At 31.6% G+C, this 21,634-nt stretch overlaps 1 protein-coding gene across 5 annotated transcripts in view; it reads right to left on the bottom strand.

Moving 5' to 3' along the window:
* Positions 1-21,634, bottom strand: part of LOC118199375 (DNA-directed primase/polymerase protein-like) — a 79,835-nt gene that overhangs the window by 46,789 nt on the left and 11,412 nt on the right. For 3 of the 5 annotated variants that reach the window (XM_085815590.1, XM_085815588.1, XM_085815589.1), the window contains exons 2-5: positions 11,763-11,844; positions 8,281-8,364; positions 7,813-7,891; positions 6,112-6,209 (exon numbers count right to left, since the gene is read on the bottom strand). In XM_085815590.1, coding sequence (XP_085671716.1) covers positions 6,112-6,209; positions 7,813-7,891; positions 8,281-8,364; positions 11,763-11,815 — 314 coding nt within the window. In that variant the 5' untranslated portion in view covers positions 11,816-11,844. Of the gene's footprint in view, positions 1-6,111; positions 6,210-7,812; positions 7,920-8,280; positions 8,365-11,762; positions 11,845-21,634 lie in introns of those variants that run through there. The other 2 variants (XM_035371220.2, XM_035371221.2) reach the window with 2 other exon arrangements.

Raw genomic sequence — 21,634 nt, 5'->3', positions numbered from 1 at the left:
AAAAAATGGATAAAGACATGAAAAATGTGACAAAGAGGTTAGTGAAAACGAAAAAATTTCGATTGACAAGTTAGTCGGTATTCTCGGCACAGCAATTAACGGGACTTGAACAGCGGAACTTTGTAACTGAACAAGAAATTATGTCTGTCTGTAGAATTAAAGAGAAAGTATTATCACATAAAACGAAGCAACTTAAACAACTTACATTAAAAGAAATGTTTAATAAAGTAAAAAAATAAATATTAAGCTTTTTTTTTTTTTTTTGTAAATTTTGATACCCTTTAGATCATAATTGTTCTTTATTTCATAAATTATGGTTTCATATTTTTAATTTTAGAATTTCTGCATGCCATCTTACGAGATTTAAAATGATGATCTATAATCGGGAATCGGCGAAGTCCTGACGAGTCCGGATTAATGACTTTTGACTGTAATAAGTTTTTTTTTTTGTAAATTTTGATTCCCTTAAGGTCATAAATGCTTCATTTTTTCATAAACCACTTTTTCATACTTTTAATTTTATAATTTCTGCTTGTCATCTTATTCGATTTCAATCAAGGATTTAATATATGAAAAAGTCCCAAAAGCAAAATCATCCAGGTCCCAAAAAGTCTAGATATCAGATTGTGTACTGTATTCATTCTACCAAAAGTCATATCAGTTCTGCATGCTCTAGACTGTGGAACTTCTTGCAGTTTCCTTTTCTAAAGCTCCAAATCAAAAACTGTACCAAAGCTACTAATGATAGTTTCCTCCTTTTGGTTCTTGATGCCACTGAGTACAAATTGCTTCAAATATGCGAGATTTTTGTTGGAAACTCTGATTCAGAAACTGATAATAAAATGGATATTCTGCTTGCAAAACTTTTGATAAGTGGCCAAAAATGATGCAAATGAATGATAACTCTTATTTCAACAGCAACAGTGTTGTAGTTTTGTTTGACAAAGAATAATTGCCAAAAATGTTGCTTTTTTTTTTAATCAAAGCTATTAGTGATAATGCTAATGAAACTTCCAAAAATGATAGTGAGGGAAATTCTAAAAAACACTAATTTAAAAAGATGCTTTGGAGAGCATAAATATTGTTAAAAATATATTTTAATTCAAAAGATGATGACTGCTTGAATCAAATGAATGCACAGTTCAAGAATTTCACAACAATTAATCAAATATATTTTTTCAATAGCATGACATGAATTATCTCATTTTTTTTCATATAATTGCTTTAAAATAGAATTTCGTACTTAATGTGAATTATTATTTGCCCAAATGGGTGTTAACCCAGCAAAGCTATTAGTTTCAAAACAGCATGTTGTGTTGAATCACTTTAATGTTCAAATTCACTTTTCAAATTGTTCCCACCAAATATTATTGCTCTGTTTTATATTTAAAGAAACTAAATAATGAAGAATCTACATGAATGTATGCATGTTTCTTGCACTGTGAAAAAACAATGGTATTTAGAGTCATCAAATTTTAAATAACATAGCCCTCTCCCTGAATACAGGCTATTGGAAACCCAAATTTGGAATTTGTTTTATTGTCTAATTCATATTTTGTAAAACTTTAATGAATTTTTTATTTAAAAAACTCATTAATTTGAAAGCGAGCAGTTGCAACACTGTAAGGAATAAAACATTTTTATCTCTAGCATACGAGACTATCAGAAATTCTAATGATATACTGTTTTTAAATATTTCTAGCAAAATGTGGCATCAGCCCAAATGCTCTTGAAACGTGTATGCTTCTGTAAATGAATAAAATACCTGTTTGGGTGTAATAAAAAATCTAAAAGCTTTTCAGATTTAAAAAAAAAAAAAAAAATTATAATTTTGTTTCACTTAATAAAGCAATATGCGTAATTGTATCAAAAATGGCCTAATCTTCCAGCTCCAGATAAGAGGTAACATCAAATATATATTTTTTCTTGTCCTAAAGGTGACCTCATAATAAAATTTGATTGTGTAGCATATAAATCAATACATGATAAAATGAAATCCTATCTGAATAAAAAATAAACATGTTTATTATATTAATAGTTTGCAAGAAAAATGGACAAAGTAAATGAATACTAGTATTTAAAAGTAACTTTTTTAATGAAATCCATAGTAATACAAAGTTTCACAAAATGGCTTGTGAATGCAACATCTTCATGTACAACATTTAATCTAATTAACCACTTGCACTACGACTAAACTTCACGGTTGCGGTGCCGTGTGCTACAATATAACAAGCGGTAAAGTGTCTCATTAACGACGCTCCACATCTACGAGTGAAATCCAGAGCTGTAACTCAAGAAATAAACAATCTCGTTGTTAGGCAACGTGTGCACCACGTTATTTTCATTTTTGTGCGCGGTTTGAGACAAAAGCATCTTGACGTGTGTGGCACGTCTTTTTAGCGCAAGTGGTTAATCATTGTAAATCACTATGCGAGATATGCGTGACTTTTAAAATCTGATAAAAGACACATACAGTAAAAGTTCAACTATGTGGAAAGCTTGGGAAATGCCAAATTCCAGATATGTGAAAGTGCCGGATAGTTGAGCATATTAGAAATAGAATTAATGTTAGATTTGGTTTGGTTTAACTATGGCAAAGCAGTTGAGGGTTTTCTGCCTAATGAAAGTGATACTTTTGTAGCAGAATTTTTAAGAGAAATTGACTCATATACACATTAAACATGGGGAAAACCATGAAAAGGCCATGCACCAGCTTGTGCACCAGGATTCAAACAACAGACCAAACTACCAGTATTCAATGAATTTGGCATTCAGCTACTGGTGGGCCTAAATTCATGTTAGAAAAGCCAAATTAAGGAAAAGTTTTTCTGCTCAAAAATTATTAAAAATAATCATCATTTTTGTTATAAACTTGAATATAAAAACCTACATTTAAAATTAGGATTAAAAAAAAAGAAACCACATTTCAGTCTTAGAAAAGCCAACATATTTCCTATGTAGTTTATAAGATGTACAAAGCTTATAAGACATGGTCTTATAAAAGCCTTATCTGATTATGAAATCCCTCCAAATATGAAGTTGGCAGAAATGTTGCCAGTCATCCTGGTGCATTCTTTATTTAGTTAGATAATAAAGGGATACTAATTATGGATATAGCACATAAAAAACTTAAATCACTTGTCATAATTTTTTATGTTACATCGCCATTCAAAGTCGCGAATCGTGGCATTTTTTTATGCCCGGATAGTGGAACTTTGAAAATAGTCCACCACATGAAATCCTAAATATTAATCATTTTTCTTAAATGCTAGGAAAAGGTATAACTTATATCCTTCTTTACAAAAATTAAACCAGCTTATCAAAAACTAATGAAATTTATGTTAAACCAAAATGAGCCTCTTATGATTGTGTTAGTCATGCTTGTCCAATGTTGTCCCTAAATCACACTGCTTGGTGATAATGTATATATATGTTAACAGTATCAGTATTGCTAGCTCTATAATGGAATTACAAATTCTCATTTATTAAATTTTGTGGGAGAAGTTTTCTTTCTAAAGCTCTAAAATATTCCAGTTACTTAAACTTAGTAACTGGAAGTTAGCTGAATGCCAGATAATCGCGCTTTTATTGTATTATATCTGAAAGCTATTACAGACATCTTTTTGTTTACTGAGATAGTACTTCCTTTCACTATGGGTGCAATACTAAGTTATAATATGCAGGCAGCCATATCACATGCTGCCATAAAAATGCTAAGTTCATAAAGAAACAAAAACCTGATAACAAGACAATATGACATGCATCAAAATTGCATCCAATCATCTCAACCTATTCAATCTATATCATAACACAACAGACACTGAGAAAGAATAAATTGAATAACACTCAGTGGAAATTAAATCCTCCTTTTGCCTGCTGGTGGGGTGGTTGGTGGGAGCGGTCAATTCGAATCATAAAAGATATATTAAAGAGGGTGATAGGTTGTGCTTGTTTATCATATGAGAAGATGATCACAGTTCAATGTGACTGTGAGTCGATTATTAACTCAAGATCTCTCACATATATTTTGATTAATGACTTAGATTTTGCTCCTCTCTCACCATCATTATTTCTTCAAGACATCAAGAAAATTGGAATACCAGACTGTGATGCTGCAGATCACTAAAGCCTTAATAGAAGGTTAAAATATCGACTCGCACTTTCAAAAGATGTTAGGAAAAGATTCAGGTCTGAATATCCGAGTACATTAATTCAAAGACCTATCCCACAAAAAAGGTCAATGATATCTGCGGTAGACATTGTTCTCATAGGCAGTAACAATCAGAAATGCATTAACTGGCCTCTAGGATGAGAAATGGAAATTATTGCTGGAAAAGAAGGAATCGCCAGACTCACGAAACTTCGGACAGCTCATGGAGAAATAATGAGACCGATACAAGGGTTGTTTTCGTTAGAGATTACTTGTGAAATGGCTCAGGATGTACAAACTAAAATACAAAGAAAGCAAGTGTCTCATTCTGAAGTATCCCAAGCACAAGTATCAGATCCTGCAGAACCCGTTACACGAACTGTAACAACTCGATCTGAAAGAGGTATCAAAACACCAGAAAGACATAATTTTTAATGCGATAGTTGAGTTGTGAAGTCTCCCAACTCAAGGTGGAAGGATGTAGAAAACTGAGTGTTAAATTTATTTTTATTTTATTTTATTATTTATAATTATTTTCAGTATAACTTAACCTGTTTATCATTTGTAACTTTGTGATTCTGAATCTGGCAATTGAAAGGTATATTCTAATGTTGAGTTTAACGTGAGAGTTGTCTTCCTATTCGCAATTAGATGTTTTATAATATAAACATTGCAATTATTAATTTTACAAAGAATAAAAAGAGTGTTGTGTTAAAACTTTGTACGTTATTTGAGTTCTAGGAATATTGATTTATAGCTGAGTTTTGATTTCGGTATCCGCCATGCCGGCACCGGACACTATACATTTACAAACATCCATGCCTTCTACAGGATTCAAACCCGGGACCTTCGGCATGGCAGTCAGCGATGCCAACTGCTATAGCGGTTGGGCAGCTTTTGTCTTGTACATCCATTATGCATATACAGAAAATTTTTGATTGAGAAACTTCCATAAATGGTCTCTGTGAACCAGATAACTATTCGAATAGAAAAGATAATCATCACTGTTTTCATTCAGAGAATGTTTCTGTCAGCTTTTCAATGTGCCTAAATAAATCCTTTCATTGACATATAACTGACATATAGAAATTTCTAAATCATGTGCTAAGGCTAGGGGGAATACATAACAGAGAGAACTATATGAATAAATAAAGTACCGTATTTGACGGCATATAAGACGCACTTTTTTTCCTATATTTGGTCTCAAAAAAGTTACCTGCGTCTTATACATGAAGGACACAGGTTAACTTTTCAATACTGAATGCTATTTTTAGCCTGGATAAATGTCTAGATACACATAACTTTTTCTACATCTGCCATAATTATTTTGCATATGCGTGAAATATCTGTCGGCAAAAAGCGCCAAAGCTCGAAGCTGATGTTGAAGTTTGAACAGGTTCGACGATCACATTACACCTGTGGAGCCTTTCCTTCTTTACACAGACTTTCTTTGACTCAGCCGACACACGTGTCGGTATCGGTGCTACTCTGTATATACGTGTCGGTATCGGTGCTTAAAACTATTTGTTTAAAAAAAATATGACTACAGGAAACAAGAGATTAAGCTATACAATTCAGTATAAACTAGGAGTGTTAAACTATGCCAAAGTGCTTGGAAACAGAGCAGCAGCAAGGCATTTCGTTCCAACAGCAGTATTTTGGTAATTTCAGCAAGGCATTTCGGTAATTTTCCTTAATAAAAATATGTTTGGTAATTGCATTCAAAGATTGTTTATTTGGCTTTTAGGAAACGTGAGAACTAAAAGAAATCACATTCTAAGTTATTGTGGTACGTACCGCGCTTTCGCGCGGACTACTGAAACTTTTTTCCCTTGTGTGTGGGGCCTTCTAAATAAGGGTGCATCTTATATGCCGTCAAATACAGTAATTATGAATGAGATATATGTAAATATACCTTTCAATAGATAATAAATAAAATTAAACAACTTTAAAAAACTAACTTGTGATTAAGCCATAAATGTTGAGGATGAGTTACAAGAAACAGTCGTTGACCTGGATTTTCTGGTAACCTCTCTTCAAAAGAAAAAACCATACAATCCTGTATATAAATTATTAACAATTATTATTTACAAAAACTATACTTTTTTAATTTATACTAAGAGCAAGAACGTGTATTAGAAAATTTTTAAAAGACAGAATAATAAAATTAGAACATTTATATTAAAACATAATACAGTCAAAAGTCGTTAATCCGGACTCGTCGGGACTTCTGCGATTCCGGATTATACACCAGTTTAAATCTGGTAAAATGGCATGCAGAAATTACAAAATTAAAAATATGAAACCGTAATTTATGAAATAAAGAACAATTATGATCTAAAGGATATCAAAATTTACAAAAAGAAAAAGCTTAATATTTATTTGTTTACTTTATTAAGCATTTCTTTCAATGTAAGTTGTTTAAGTTGCTTCATTTCATGTGACAATACTTTCTCTTTAATTCTATTAAACAGACATAATTTCTTGTTTAGTTACAAAGTTCCGCTGTTCAAGTCATATAATTGCTTTGTCGAGAATACCGACTAATTTGTCAATCGAAATGTTTTCGTTTTCAATAACCTCTCTGTCACTTTCTTCACTATCAGAAGCGAATTATAATGACGAGGAACTTGATTTAAATCATATCAAAGACGGAGTACATCGAGATAAAATACTACATTTAGTAAGGAAGTATAAACCAAATAAAATAAAAACATCTGCCCCGAAGATAAGGATAGTGCTGACAGATCAACTTCCAATTCATTGCGCACCGCGGTACTTCTGCCCCCCCTGCCGCAGAGCAGCGTGAAATTGATAAACAGATTTCGGATTTTAAAATATACTTTTGCTTTGTAGATCCTTTACATATTATATATATCAGAAATAAATAAATATATATCAGAAATTCTATTTGACATAATCGAAAGTTCAAGTTTACTTTTATAAAATTGCTCTAACAGTCTGCGAAAAATAATAAGCCGGATCCAATTCGAAGATTAAGGAACAATGCAATCTGGAACATTAACTGAATTAGATCATTTTAGCTTAGCTTAAACCATCCGTTATACATTAAACGCGCATGCGTAAACATATTATGCGCTTGCGCACACGCATATTCGCAGCCGTAAAGATCTTACGCGAACGCGTATGCGCATGCATCAACGCAACGCATGCGCAGAAAGTTTGTAGCTTTGAGGTCTGGATTATAGATTATTCCGGATTATGGGTGTCCGAATTAACGACTTTTGACTGTATGTATGTTTACAATACTATTAATTAAACCTTAGGTATAACTTTAAAATGTTGTTTCTAGAAAAGCTTTTTTTTAATACATACATGGATATGTGTTATGTAACTTAAAAACAAAAGATACGCTTTTAATATTGATAAAATATAAAGTATTTCCCAGAAATTTAAAATTCTTTCATTTTATTTTTTCTATATTTATAAGCATGCATAGCATAAGCCCAAAACTCCAACAGTTGAAGAAATCATAAGTGTGAAAGGATTAAACAGCTACTCTTAGCAGCTAAATAATAAAACTTTTATTAGCTCTAACCTTAATATTTGTAAAAATTCCATCTACAACCTATTATGAAATATTAATTATATAATGATTCTTTAATAGCACTTTTAAAAGAAAAGTAGACGTATACTTTAACCTTAGTACAAGAATCAGCAAAAGAAACAGCTAAACTTAGTCGCTTGAACACATTCCATGCTACTGAGGGTCCATCCAACCTGCATGTTTAAAAAACCAGACGATTATCTGAGAAGGAATCAAAAACAAAAAATATTATTCAGTATTATTAAAGAAAATGTAAAAGGGAAAGCCGTCCAGCCCATTTCAAACCTTATTCAAACCTGTATCAAACTACTAATGTTCAGTGAGATTACCACTCAGCCAATGGTAGCTGAAAATCATTTTAAAAAGACCTTGATTGAACAGCTTCTGTATTATTCATTTTTGCATTTTCTGATCGTTTAGATGTATTGAAAATGTTAAAAAAAAAGTCAATGTTGAAAGGCATAAATGCAAATAAATTTGTGTACGTACAAGAAATTTTAATACAGAATTTAAATTTACAACCTAAAACAATAGCTTTTTTTTAGGAGGTAGTAAGTATTACCTTGATTTAAAAACAGCAGGAAATGGCTTTTCTTTCTGTATATGATAATTCTTCTTCAACTGTAAAAGACATCTGCTTTGGTGCCTATAATTTCAAAAACACAAACATTAAGAGAAAAATTTTTTATTTAAATCAATCAGGTTAAAAAAATATATATATTCTTAAAAACTGCATCTACTGTTTTTAAATAGCTTAGTTTGTTAACTAATAGCAGACAGATCAAATATGAATGAATAAGATCTTATATTTTTCTAAATGGCAACAGATTCAAATGAAAAATGAAACAATGCAAAATCATATTTCGAGAATAGCTCTTTTCAGCTAAAACAAAAATTGAAAAATGTAAGAAAAAGTCACTTTCAGCTGTCTAAAGCAAAAAGATTACTTTGATAGATATCTGAAAACTAATACAAATGCTTTCTCATTAAAATATCACCTAAGAAAAGCTTGCTGCTCAACTGAAATATACTACCAAAACCAGTGGACTGGATCGGTTATCAGGAGCAGATTCAGAAATGTACATATGTATGCATGTATATATGTAAGTATGTGCATACATGCATACATGAATACATACATCCATACATGCATGTATGTATACTGTTGCATGTGTACGGGTTCGTTTGAATTGAATGCACAAGTCCGATGAAAAATAAATAAAATTTATTATTATCACAACAAATAAAACAAAATGCTTCAATTTCCTCAGATATTCGTACAGTATTACAATATTTCACAGCAGTTATATTTTAACTACTAAAACTTTCAACAGAACTTAATTCAAAAAAGCTAGAGAAAGCTAATCTGCGAATTCGCTATAGTCAACAAGAGCAGTTTTCTAAACAAACACTTAAAACAACAACTAACAACTAAATTGAGAGGTTTTCCTCTTTTTTATAAGCTTTGTAAATCATGTGCAATTGTTTTAGCAATTTCTCGAAATCAAAAAGAGATATTTATTTATAAAAAGAGATATTATTAAATGCACGCGCTCTTGTATTTTTAATTTTCCAGCTTAGCTTTCTTTTAATATTCGTCAGGCGCTGCACTGCATGGGGAATAAAACAATTTTATTTACAATTCCACTAACATTAACTAATTGAATACCAAATCTGTAACAATACATACATTTCATAATCTGGTCCTGATAACAGAAGAGTACCATTAAAATTTTCACTGCATTTGACAGTGGTATCAGCTCATCTTTTACTGTTATCTGTTATCGAGGGCAATCCAAACAAATACGTATCTTAAAACTGTTAACAGTTAAATACAACATTCATTAACAACTTCAATATACATAAGAACAGCAAGATCTGATGAAGTTGAAATCTTATCTCGAAGTTCTGAATCATTATAAGGTACCCCTTGTAATATGGCAAAGTTGTTGTTTGATTTATCTCCATGTTGTTGTTTCATTTATGGTAGCCTGAGTAGTTGAATGTTAAAGAAACCCTATTGTGACGTAATCGGATGCATGATTCTGGGAAATTTTCCATCATGGGATGTTTTGTAAGCGTTTTTGTGGTGTGTGTTGGTTTGATTCTTTAGACAGTAGAATGGCCGAATGTAGCAAGATTAATTTGAAGTTTCTGTACGATTTGGAGCGAAAGGAAAAAAGAGCTTTAATTCACTGGTGTGTAAATGAAGGTGTACTTAGCAGCCAAAATTAGTGTCCTGTATGTAGGAAGGATATGCGTCTAGTCGAACGCAAAAACTGTTTAGATGGATTTGAAGGAAGAAAGGTTCAGATGGTCACTATGTGAAGCATTCGATCAGAAAGAGTACCTGGTTTAAAAAAATGTCATTTGAGTATGATTGATATTTTGAATTTTATGTGGCTCTGGGTGTACGAATCGAACTTGAAAATCCTGGTAAGTGAATATTTGCCTTTGGTAGTGCTTAAATGTATAACATGTTTTTCTTTTTCTATGTTATCTTATTGTTTGGTTTTAAATGTATTTTATTGAGATTATGTATTTTTTGTTTGCCTATATTGTAGAATATGATTCTCCTTTGACTTTGTAAGTGAAAATATATCAATGTGTACGTGGACAAAGTAAAGGGAGTGCGCAATGCAAGTTTGTGCAATTCTGGGATTTTTTTTTAAGTGAAAATAGGTTGACGTGTACATGGATGTGTCAAAGGAGTGCGCAATGCCATTTTTGTGCAATTCGGGGATTTTTTTTTAAGTGAAAATAAGTCAAATGTGTACATGGATACCGAGTTTATGCAATTGTTTGTCTTGTTATTTTGGCTTTGTGTAGGGGCGATTTTTGGCGCAAAAATCGCCCCTACACAAAGCAAGCCAATATAACGAGTCAAAAAATTGCACAAAATCAGTATCCATGTACCACCAAAAATCGCCAAGGGGTACCCTAAACTATACTTTTACCTCATTATATTCTCAGATAAGTTGACATTTTGGAAAATTCTACTTTTTTTAAGATTCTGTTCAGCCTATTTAATGCAATACGAGAAAAATCCACTTTATTAATGCTCTGAGAGCCTTTTCCAGAGAATTATTTTCCCTAGATGTTTTTCATTGTAAATTGCAGTTCCCCCACCTTTCTTACAGCTGACAGCAACAAAACTGTATTAAAATCATGTTTTAGTCTCAAAGCTTCCTAACCATTTAAAGCAATAATTAGTTATTAATCAGATCATTACCAAGATTATTTTAGAGAATAATCACTTGCAGCATGGGCAATTATAAATACAAATGTCCAAGTTGCAAATGTAACATGCTGTGGCATGTTTAGTGATTAGTGACACAAGTTCAGATATGTGACCCTTACTTGAAATTATAAAATTAAATTCCCTGTTTAACATACCATCTACCAGTTTCCACTACAACAAACAGTAATTACTTTTACTCAAACATTTACAATTACTTGAAATGTGTAGCTATTTTCTGACTGAACCTGTACATCGCAACTTTTATCCTTTTTATTCTATAAAATCAGATATTTTTTAAAAATCAAAATCTGACTAATTTACTAGCTTAAGAGCATTTAGAAAACAAATTAAAATTTACACGGACAAGTAAAATATATTAAAAATAGTTTCATTTACAGAAGAACTTACGGAAATCTTATGTAAAGATTTCTACATTCAGAATAAAGTAGCAACAAAGAAAATTCAGTTAATTAACATTTGAAACAATGTAATTATATTTTCAAAAACATCATATTATTAAAAAGTATAGGGAACTTCTCCGCAACCATTATTCAGTTTTTAAAGAAAACCGCATCTGATGAAGGGAAAAAAATATTGAGTTTATTCCATGCAAATCAATAATAATAATAAAAAAGAATATTAATACTGAAAAGTAGTGTTCTGCTAATGATAGGTGTACATGAGTGCTTGTAGCTTATTTGCATTTCTGCCAATGAACAAGAAAAATAGGAATTCAGAATAATTATATACGCAAAGAGGTTCAATATACTTCTTTCAAATTTTCATAACAATGACATACTTACTGTTGTTTAAGGTAATTAATATGACCACCATAAAATTTTTCTGGGTTATGCATTTCTTAAAATCTCCATGAAGACTACTAAACTGTAAAGAAAATAACACAAAGATAATAGGGGAAAAAACATGTTTTCAAATGGAATAATGGTCATACTTTGCTTGTCTAAAATCAATTAAAAAATTAAGTTCTGTAAATTAAAAAATCAATAGTCCAATTTTTTCACTTGATACAAAAAACAAATATAGTTACATACCTTTGATGTGGCTATAATCTCTTGGATGCAAAACTCTGTTTAAGAAACTTACTTTACTTTATGAATTTTCACTTTATAAATTGCTTTGCTTATTAGAACTAATTAGTTCATAAAAACAAAACATTTCTCTACTAATTGTATGCTATTAGTCTTTTTAATAACAGCAAAAAATTACTCTGTCAATTCTATCTTAATTTAATTTAATATAGAATAAAACTCTGGAATAGGGAATAATTCCACAGTTTCAGGAGGAAAAGCAGTCAGCCTTTTACTTAGTTAAATATTTAGTTTTAATTTACCAACATAAAACTAATTTTATTCAAGTTTTGTATTTATCAACATTTTCTATATTTTTTACTGTTTAATTCATAAAACATGCTAAAAATAATCTAAATCTAAATAAATGTATATTTTTTTAGTTTTGAGGAGAAGGGAAGGGGAATGATCTTCCAGCAGTGAGAAAGAGGTGCATGGGACAAAAAAAAAAGTTGTTGAGAACCACTGCTTTTGAGGTTCTTCAGAAATAGAAAAATATTAATGGAGAACTTTTTGCACCCTGGTATACTAGAAATTTTGTTTCATTAATAAAGAACTGATTTTTCATTTTTTCTCTTCTAACATCAGCCCTGAAACAGGTTTAAAAGTGAAAAAAGAAAATGACCCATGAATGTAATGAAGTATGCCTTATTTTCATTATCTGTCTTTGCATTGCCTCTATTAGTAAAATATCTCTCTTCACATAACATGCATAAAATAATTCTTTTTTACATATAATGTAAATTGAGAAAAGTAATTACTAAGATAAAAACCACAGGAAAAAAAAAAAAAAAAACTATTCCAATTTTATTGAAGTTTTTTCTTAACATAGTAATATGTAAAGACTTTTCGAAATACAGATTGGACCTTTCAAATTTGCTAACTCTGGGACATGGTAATGCTGAATATTAATATCAATGAAAAATACAAATCAATATTAAAGAAAATCTCTTATATATTAACAAACATATGCCTACCCTAAGCCTGTCCAGTTTAGTTGATATCTAGTGGCTCTTAAAACTATTGGAACACCTCTATCTCTTCTGTAAAAATAGCAGTATTTGCAGATTCAATTAGAATTTTTTTTATTTTACTTTTTAAATACAGTGATAACTTAACTCTGCAGGAAGCTTAGGAAATGTCAAATTCCAGATACGAAAAAAAAATGTAAAAAATGGAATAAGCTAAACAAATGGAAGAAAGCATTTCCAGTCTAAAAATTATAAAAATAGTCATTTTATTTTTATGAGCTTGACTATCAAATGCTTATGTTTAAATTATGTAAGATGTCAAAAGAGAAAAGGGCATTCCAGATATAAATGCAGAAGTAAAACTTCATATTTGATTACGTAATTCGATCAAACCGGCAGTGAACTCGGTAAATTTCCATCAGTTATAGCAGCAGAAATATGAAGGAAAAGATTGCTCTTTATTTAGTAAATCAAAATATGCAAGATATCATATAAAATACTAAAATTGCTTGTCATAATTTTTCCATCCTGTTTGGTCATATTTATATGTCACACTTTTCTTGATGTGAAGATTCCATAAATCTGAAATACTCCACTGGATGTTATTCCGCTGAAAACAAATCCCAAATTTTAATAATTTTTTTTCAAAATGTGACTGAAAAATGAATAAACAGTACAGTCCATCCGGACTTCGATGATTCCGGATTATAGATCATCAGTGTAAATCTGGTAAGATGGCATGCAGAAATTATAAAATTAAAAATATGAAACCGTAATTTATAAAATAATGAGCAATTGTGATCTAAAGGGTATCAAAATTTACAAAAAAAGAAGCTTAATATTTATTTGATTACTTTATTAAACATTTCTTTCAACGCGCGCATGCGTAAAGCATACATTACGCATAGCTGAAATTAGAAAATTGCAACCAGAAAACTGATTTGTATTCGTGATATTTATAATGACGAGGAATTTGATTTAAATCATATCAAAGACGGAGTACATCGAGATGAAATACTACATTTAGTAAGGAATTATAAGCCGAATAAAATAAAAACATCTTCCCTGAAGATAACGATAGTGCTGACAGATCAACTTCCAGTTCATTGCGTGCCACGGCGTCCCCCCCCCCCCCGCACAGAGCAGCGTGAAATTGATAAACAGATTTCGGAACGGTTAGATAAACAAAGGATATGCCTTTATCCATTTTTTCTAGCAATTCCACTTTTTGTTTGATGGACATCGAAACATACTTTTGTTTTGTAGATCCTTTGGGAGCTCCAGCATCGGAAATTCTATTTGATATAATCGAAAGTTCAAGCTTACTTTTATAAAATTGCTCTTACAGTCTGCAAAAAATAATAAGCCGGATCCAATTCGAAGATTAAGGAACAATGCAATCATCAACATTAACTGAATAGATAATGAGATAATTTTAGCTTATACCGTCCATTATACATTAAACGCGCATGCGAAAACGTATTCTGTGCTTGCGCTGTCGTAAATGCCTATGCGCATGCATCAACACGGCGCTTGCGCAGAAAGATTTTAGCTTTGAGGTCCGGATTATAGATCATTCCGGATTATGGGTGTCCGAATTAACAACTTTTGACTGTATTTAATTTAATGTTGTCTCTCTGCAAAAATTAAGCCGATTTATCAATAGTTCATTGGGTTACATAAAGCCAAAGAGTAAGATTTTGCTTATCCATTATTGGCACTAAATCACATTATTTGGTGACAGTTTTTGTTTACTTCAAATTACAGCCCTATTACGATTTTATAACATACAAATTTCTTATTTGTTTAATTTCAGTGAATGCTAGATAATCAAGCTTTCACTATAATACAAAGTCCAAAATCCAGACATCCAATATCAGAAACAATCTAAAATCCGGATTTCTGGACCCTGAGCAATCTTTTTTTTTTTTTTTTAACCCATATGCATTTGATACTTTTTCATAATGAAATAAATATTTGGAGAGTCCTGATTCTTAACATATTTGTTACTTTTTCATAATAAAATATGTGGAGAATCCCAATTCTTAATTTCACCTCTGGCACTAAATAAAATACCTCCATATTGAAGAAACAATTACTCATTAGCATAAATCTGTATGAGCAATAATTTTGAAATAGTCACTTTTCTGTTGGCATATGTCTCAAACTGATACATTAGAAATATCACTCATTTCATACCTACTGAATAACATATCTGATGCTAACCTGGTGAATCATTATTTATTATTTTTTGCTTGACGATGATTACAGAATTCAGCTGTAAAGTGTTGAATGTGTTGATAAGAAGAAATTTAACAGAAACTTCTTTGCATATGGAAAACATAGATTTTGTATATGATACTAAGAGGCCAAAAGATTACATTTAGTGCTATTTGAACTGAGACTAAGTAATTAGTTATTCAGATAAGCCCAGGACCAATGTTAGAGCTGGTGACTGGGCAGAAGCTGGGCAGCTGCACCGAGCAGAAGAATTTAGGAGACAAATTTTTTAGAATTTGGAATTTAGCACTAAGCAACAAAATTTTAGCACTAAGCAACAAAATTAAAGGATGGCTAAATCTTCTTACAGAAGGCACCAAGATACAAAATTTATAGGCAGCAAAATTTGTAGAATTTAAGAAGGCACTTGGAAGTGGAATTTAGGATCCACAGAGATTGCACCAGGACACAAAAATGTCTAGTGCTGGCCCTGGACCCGCCTTAAGTATATGTGGGATTTTATTTAGTTGAGATTCAGATAAGCCTTCAGCATATGTGGAAAATATGTGTAAGTATAATAAATGACGAAAATAATAAAATTCAGGCTTGATTTCAATAGTGTGCAATAGAATGAAAATTGTTTGAAATTAATCAATTTCTTGACTTATTTAATAACGTCGGACGAATGATAATATATTTCACAGAGAAAACCCTTTTAATTAACAACGAACTTATTTATTTAGCATTTTAAACATATCCAAAAGTAACATTCCATGTGTTATCATGCTCAAGGCAATATCTAAAAAAACATCACTGTTGCCACAAAAAATTTACACTAAAACGAACATATTAAATTATTGTGTATTAAATGGGTTCGTACACGTTCCTGGACGCCTATTCTATGATCACTGGATCTGTCTACAACTTGAGTGAACAATATTGACTCAAAAAAATCGGTATGGACAACCCATCACAACTTATCGGAGAAAGCCATTCTGTGGTCCTCAGTTGGTGGGCGGGTGGGTCCATTTGACTTTACTGAAAGGGGACTAGGCTTCAAGGAGCTTTAGACCAATCGCAGTACAGACGAGTGACGAAATTTATAGCGCGCACTGGCTGAAGTTCTAGGAATATTCTCCAATTATTTCACTAACTCACACGCTGCATTTTTAGTTTGAAAAAAATGGCACAAAACAGTATTATGACCAACACACAGTAGAATATGTTGCTATGTTATCCGTTTTTTAAGGATCCCGTTTTTAAAGAGGAAAGTTAATGCAGGAATTTAGGACTAAGAAATATAGAGTGATATGGGTTACCATGAAAGCAACGGTAAATAGATAAGAGTAAATGAATTAAGCTTACTTCAAATCTTTTTAGAAATAAAGAATTTTATTCATTTAAATTTATAATATGATTAACTTGCATTACAATCTAAATGCAAACTAAGTTTTTTTTTTTTTTTTTTTTTTTTTTAAATATGCTTACATTAAGCTGTTTTCACGCATTTTATTTTACAGTTAATAGTAGAAAAATATTTCTTTAAGTAAGAAATTAGAAAGAAAACATTTCTTCCTTTTTTTTTATTTTCTTTTCTATGAAAATTATTTCTTTCAGGAAAAGGACTAAAATTCATTCGCTATTACAGTACGGCCGATTGCTGCTGCATTCAGCTATCACACACGCATCAAAATGTTTTATTTTAAATAATTTATTCTATAATTAACATGAAAGAAAATATTTTTTCAATATAAAATATATACCAAAATTATACTAATCTATCCTGTATGTGTGATTAATTCGTATTGTAATTTTTGTCACACAATTACTAATACTTTTTTTTAATATTGCATTGCTGTTATTTTAATTTCTTATATATATATAAACTGCCTATTTAAAATATTCTTCCTTGTTAAAAGATTTTATTCTGTGAAAATAATTAGAAGATAGTAATATTATTTTCACAATGCAAATACCAAAGTAAAAATAATCAATGTATGACGTATATAGGAAATTGAGGAACAGGGTTTAAGATGAATCGTTCTTTGACAAAACGTTTCTTTGACTTTTCGCGATAATTTAAACTCGGATTTTCGTGCTTTTTTTTCTTTTTTTTTGGCTGAAAATAAATAATCTATTAATTAATTTAGCGCGAAAAAATATTTTCTTTACCTTTACACAAAACGATATTCGCATTAATAATATTGTAACTGAATGCACTTAGATAATTTCATATAAGAAAATCTTTTATATTAATTCAGATTAATTTAAAAATTTATCAGTGTTTTTTAAGTATACTGAAGGTGATTTTTTTCCAGATTCACACTGTTTCTTTAAATATTTTTCTGCAGTTGAAGTCCTTGTCAAACCAGTGTTTCGACACATTAAATAGAAAACTAATAATAGTCAATATCTCTTTTACAATATAAAAATGAGAACTCTACTATGAACAGTATCTTTTTTTTTAAGTTTGCAAAGAAACAATGATTTTTTAATATTAATGGATTACAAAAGTACTATTCCATGAACAAAAAAGAAAAAAAAAAAACATTTTCGTCTCTAGCGCGCGGAACTTTGTATCGAAAATTCTAAAAGTATGTCTCAGTCTTATAGCATTGTTACTTTATAGCATAATAAAATAATAATACAGTTTAATTCTGCTAGTAAGCCAACCAGTGGCCGAGCAGTCAAGTCGCTGAACGCAGGTAGTTTGGTCCAAGGTTCGAATCCCACGATAAAGCTGCCCGCATTGGCATTTTCGTGGCTTTTCCCATACGTAATGTGTATACAAGCCAGTTTCCTCAGAAAGTCCTCCCTTAGAAACCACTTTTAAAGCGTAATAAAATTACACACACACACACACAAATAAAAAAAAAAAAAAAAAAAAAAAAAAAAAAAAAAAAAAAGAAAGCTTTCAGATTTTATATTACTCACACAAAAGGCCCCCCCCTTTTTTTTTTAATTTTTTGCGTGTTACCTTTATTTATTAAATATCATGTTCGCATTTAAACCATAAAATTCAATTCAACAGCAAAATCATATAATTTAAAAAGCACATACCTTTAGAATTTCCGATACATAGTTTCGTGCGCTAGAGATGAAAATGTTTTTTTCCTCTTTTTTTTTTTCCGTACAATGTTGCCATTGCTCGCTTTGAAATCATTCAGTTTCTTAATCAAACACTCATAAATGCTTTACAAAATATGGAAATAGATAATAAAACAAATTCCCAGTTCCAAATTTTGGCCTCCAAGATGCCTATATTAGGATGGAGGATTACGTTATTCAAAATTTCATGGCGCTAGGTACCGTTGTTTTATCACAGTGCGAGAAACATTCATACATTTATGCAGATTTCTCATTATTTAATTTCTTTAAATATAATACAGTGTGATGATATTTAGTGGCAACGATTTGAAAAGTGAAACGCTACAAAATGGCAAAACGAAGTTAATAGCCCTCTGGGCTAAAACTTATTTTTAAAAGTATCGCACTAGTAGTAGTACTGCTACTGAAAAAATATTATAAAGCTATTTTATACTTTTATAATTGTTTTTTAAATTTTTATTTGACAGTAGTGTGAATTTCGCGTAATAATGAACGATATTCCTTTTTGTGTACAGTATTGTTCGTAAGGTATTCAACTGTTAGATTTTAAAATAAACGTAATTCTTGCTGTACATAAATGGAGTAGAAGCTTATCGGATGTCTATATGTGCTTAATAAACTTATTATCTTCTACATTTTTAAAGCATATAATTACAATTTATATCTAAAATTTCAGGAATAGTATAAATAACCTTTCTTTCAGTAGAAACTGCGTTCTTGTTTTCTGAATGTTTCCTAATACTCTATCAGTTCATCGCAAATTAAAATAACTATAAATTTTGGCAATCTGAAATACGCAATGAAAACATCTTCTGACAGAGCAAAAGCATCAACATATTTTCTATAAATTTGCCACCGATTCAGAGATCTACAACCGTATTCTTCGTTTAAATATGAAAAAAATCAGCGACGAAAACATATACAAAGCCACTGTCTACTGCACAACCCTGATTGATGACGCGGCAACACTTTTTTGCGCGCTTTCTACAACTTCCGTACTCAGAGAATATAGGATGTCGGGCAGACCTGTTTTTCACTAGCAGCGACATCTGGCGGCCCACAACTTGCTGTCGACTCTCATAGCAAAGAATAACCGTCCTGAACATCCTCCCTTGCAATTTTAGGAAATTGCAACATATTCTCTACTCAGTTCATCAGTCTCTAATTCTGATTCTTCAGAGAGAAGCCATTTATCCGACTCTTATTTAAGCCAATCTGGCCACTCCCACCATCTGCTCTGTAGCAATATTTTGGCATCGCACCCTCTAGAGGGATGATCAGCTGGATTGCTTGAGCTTGGTGCATAATGCCAGTCATCCGGATTTGTGCATCTCCTTATTTCAGCTACACGATTGGCCACAAAAACACTCCAGTGGGAGTCTTTTTTGATCCTTGTCAGAACTACAGATGAGTTTCTCCAAAGGTACATATGGCACTTTGTCAGTTTAAGAGCGTCAATGACTTGACGGTACAGCCGAGTAGCTGTAAGTGCTCCAAGCAACTCTAATCTGGGAATAGTTACTTCTTTGGCAGGCGCTACTCTTGATTTAAATAATACCAATTGTACTGAAGTTTTGCCCTCAAAATATGCACGTAAGAAAATGCATGCTGCATAAGGTACCTCACTAGCATCACTAAAACAATGTAGAGAGATAGAGCAGTCATCGAAGGGTCCAATCACAAGTCTTCTGGAAGTTTTACAATAATTCAAGAAGTGTAGTCTTTTGAGCCAAGCCTGAAATTCTCTTTCTATACCTTGTGGAAGATTTTCATTGCAGGAAAGTTTCATCTTCCATGATTTTACAGAATGAGTTTTGGATTTAACGTGGTTAGACTTGTAAATCCGATGGGGTCGAATACCCTCTGTGAGACTGACAGAAGAGATCGTTTTGTGTGGGCACTCTCCGAAAAAGGTCAAAGGGGTTAAATTGCAATAGATTTCATCATTCTCGGTGTCCCATGAGAGTCCCAGAATTGGAATGATCTTCTGATAGGAAGTCATACTTCTATCTTTGAGTGGTGCAGCAGTCAACCCTCTAAGGTCAAAACATCCTGAAAACATTAGAGTTTGGGACTCTTCTTTAAACTTGACTACTTCTTCTTCGGTTTCGAAACTAGCTATACAATTGTCGACATAAAAGGATTTCTTCAATCTAAGTGCCGTTCCTCTTAAATCTTGTGCAGCATTATCCAAATGGTAAGAAATCGTTGCTCCCAACAGGAATGGACTCTAAGAAATGCCGAACACGATACGACAGTGTCTGTAGGTAACAATCTATGTTTTGTTTGAATCTTTCCACCACAGGAATTTCAAAAAGTCTCTGACATACAAGCTGATTTGTAAGAAAGCTTTCCTTATATCGGCAGTAACACCAATAGCATGTTGCCGGAATTGTATCAAAAGTTTTGGAAGCATTTCTATTAAATTTGGCCCCTTTTCAAGGCAAGCATTCAAGGAATTCCCATTTTCATCCTTCAATGATACATCGAATACAGGTCACACTTTCGTAGTCAGACTGGAATCTTTGATTACTGCTTGATGAGATAAATAGTGACCAGTATCACTATTATTCGGAGCTATTTCAACTATACCTTCCTCGTGCCAGCCTTTAATAATACCATCATATTCATCGAAAAATCCCATCTTCTGCAGTCTTCGTGTATTGTTGAAAAGTCTTTTTTCCGCTTTATCTTTATTATCTTCAAGGGTCTGATGACTATCTTTCCAAGGTAAATAGACTTCATACATATTGCCCTCTATTACTTTAATGTTCTCTAGGAAAAATTTGATCGTTTCAGTGTCTAAATTCTCCTTAGTCTTCACTTCCGCCGGATCTTTTATGCTAATTGTCTCTAAATTCCATAGTTCTGTGAGATCCAAATAGCAAAGTCTGACAGTATCAAGCAAAGTATTATGACTTTGCACTGGACCTTGTAGGGTTCAACCCAATTTTGTTCCAATGGCAATAAGGTTTTTTTCAATTGAAATGATATTATTCGTCATCAACAGACCGGAATAGTTGGCTCCTATTAACACTCCCATATCTGGTGTATCTCTAGCAGAATAACTGATTTTGATTTTATGTTCTCGAACTGAGGAACATATAGGTTTGAGTTTCACTCTAGGAATGTATCCACAAATTTTGACTTTATCTAAAACCGATAATTCGTATTTGAATTTATTTTCTGTTCCTTGTATTTCGATATCAAAAATACCATGGACCTAAAATTCAGTTTCAACTCCACCAATCAAATGGCTCAAAGTCTCTTAATTTAATGGGACTAAAT

This window comes from Stegodyphus dumicola, chromosome 4 (genome assembly GCF_044657685.1).
Source record: "Stegodyphus dumicola isolate Sdum_Otavi_A_Nest chromosome 4, ASM4465768v1".
In the NCBI taxonomy this organism is placed as follows: Eukaryota; Metazoa; Arthropoda; class Arachnida; order Araneae; family Eresidae; genus Stegodyphus; species Stegodyphus dumicola.
This window is presented reverse-complemented; position numbering and strand designations above follow the sequence as displayed.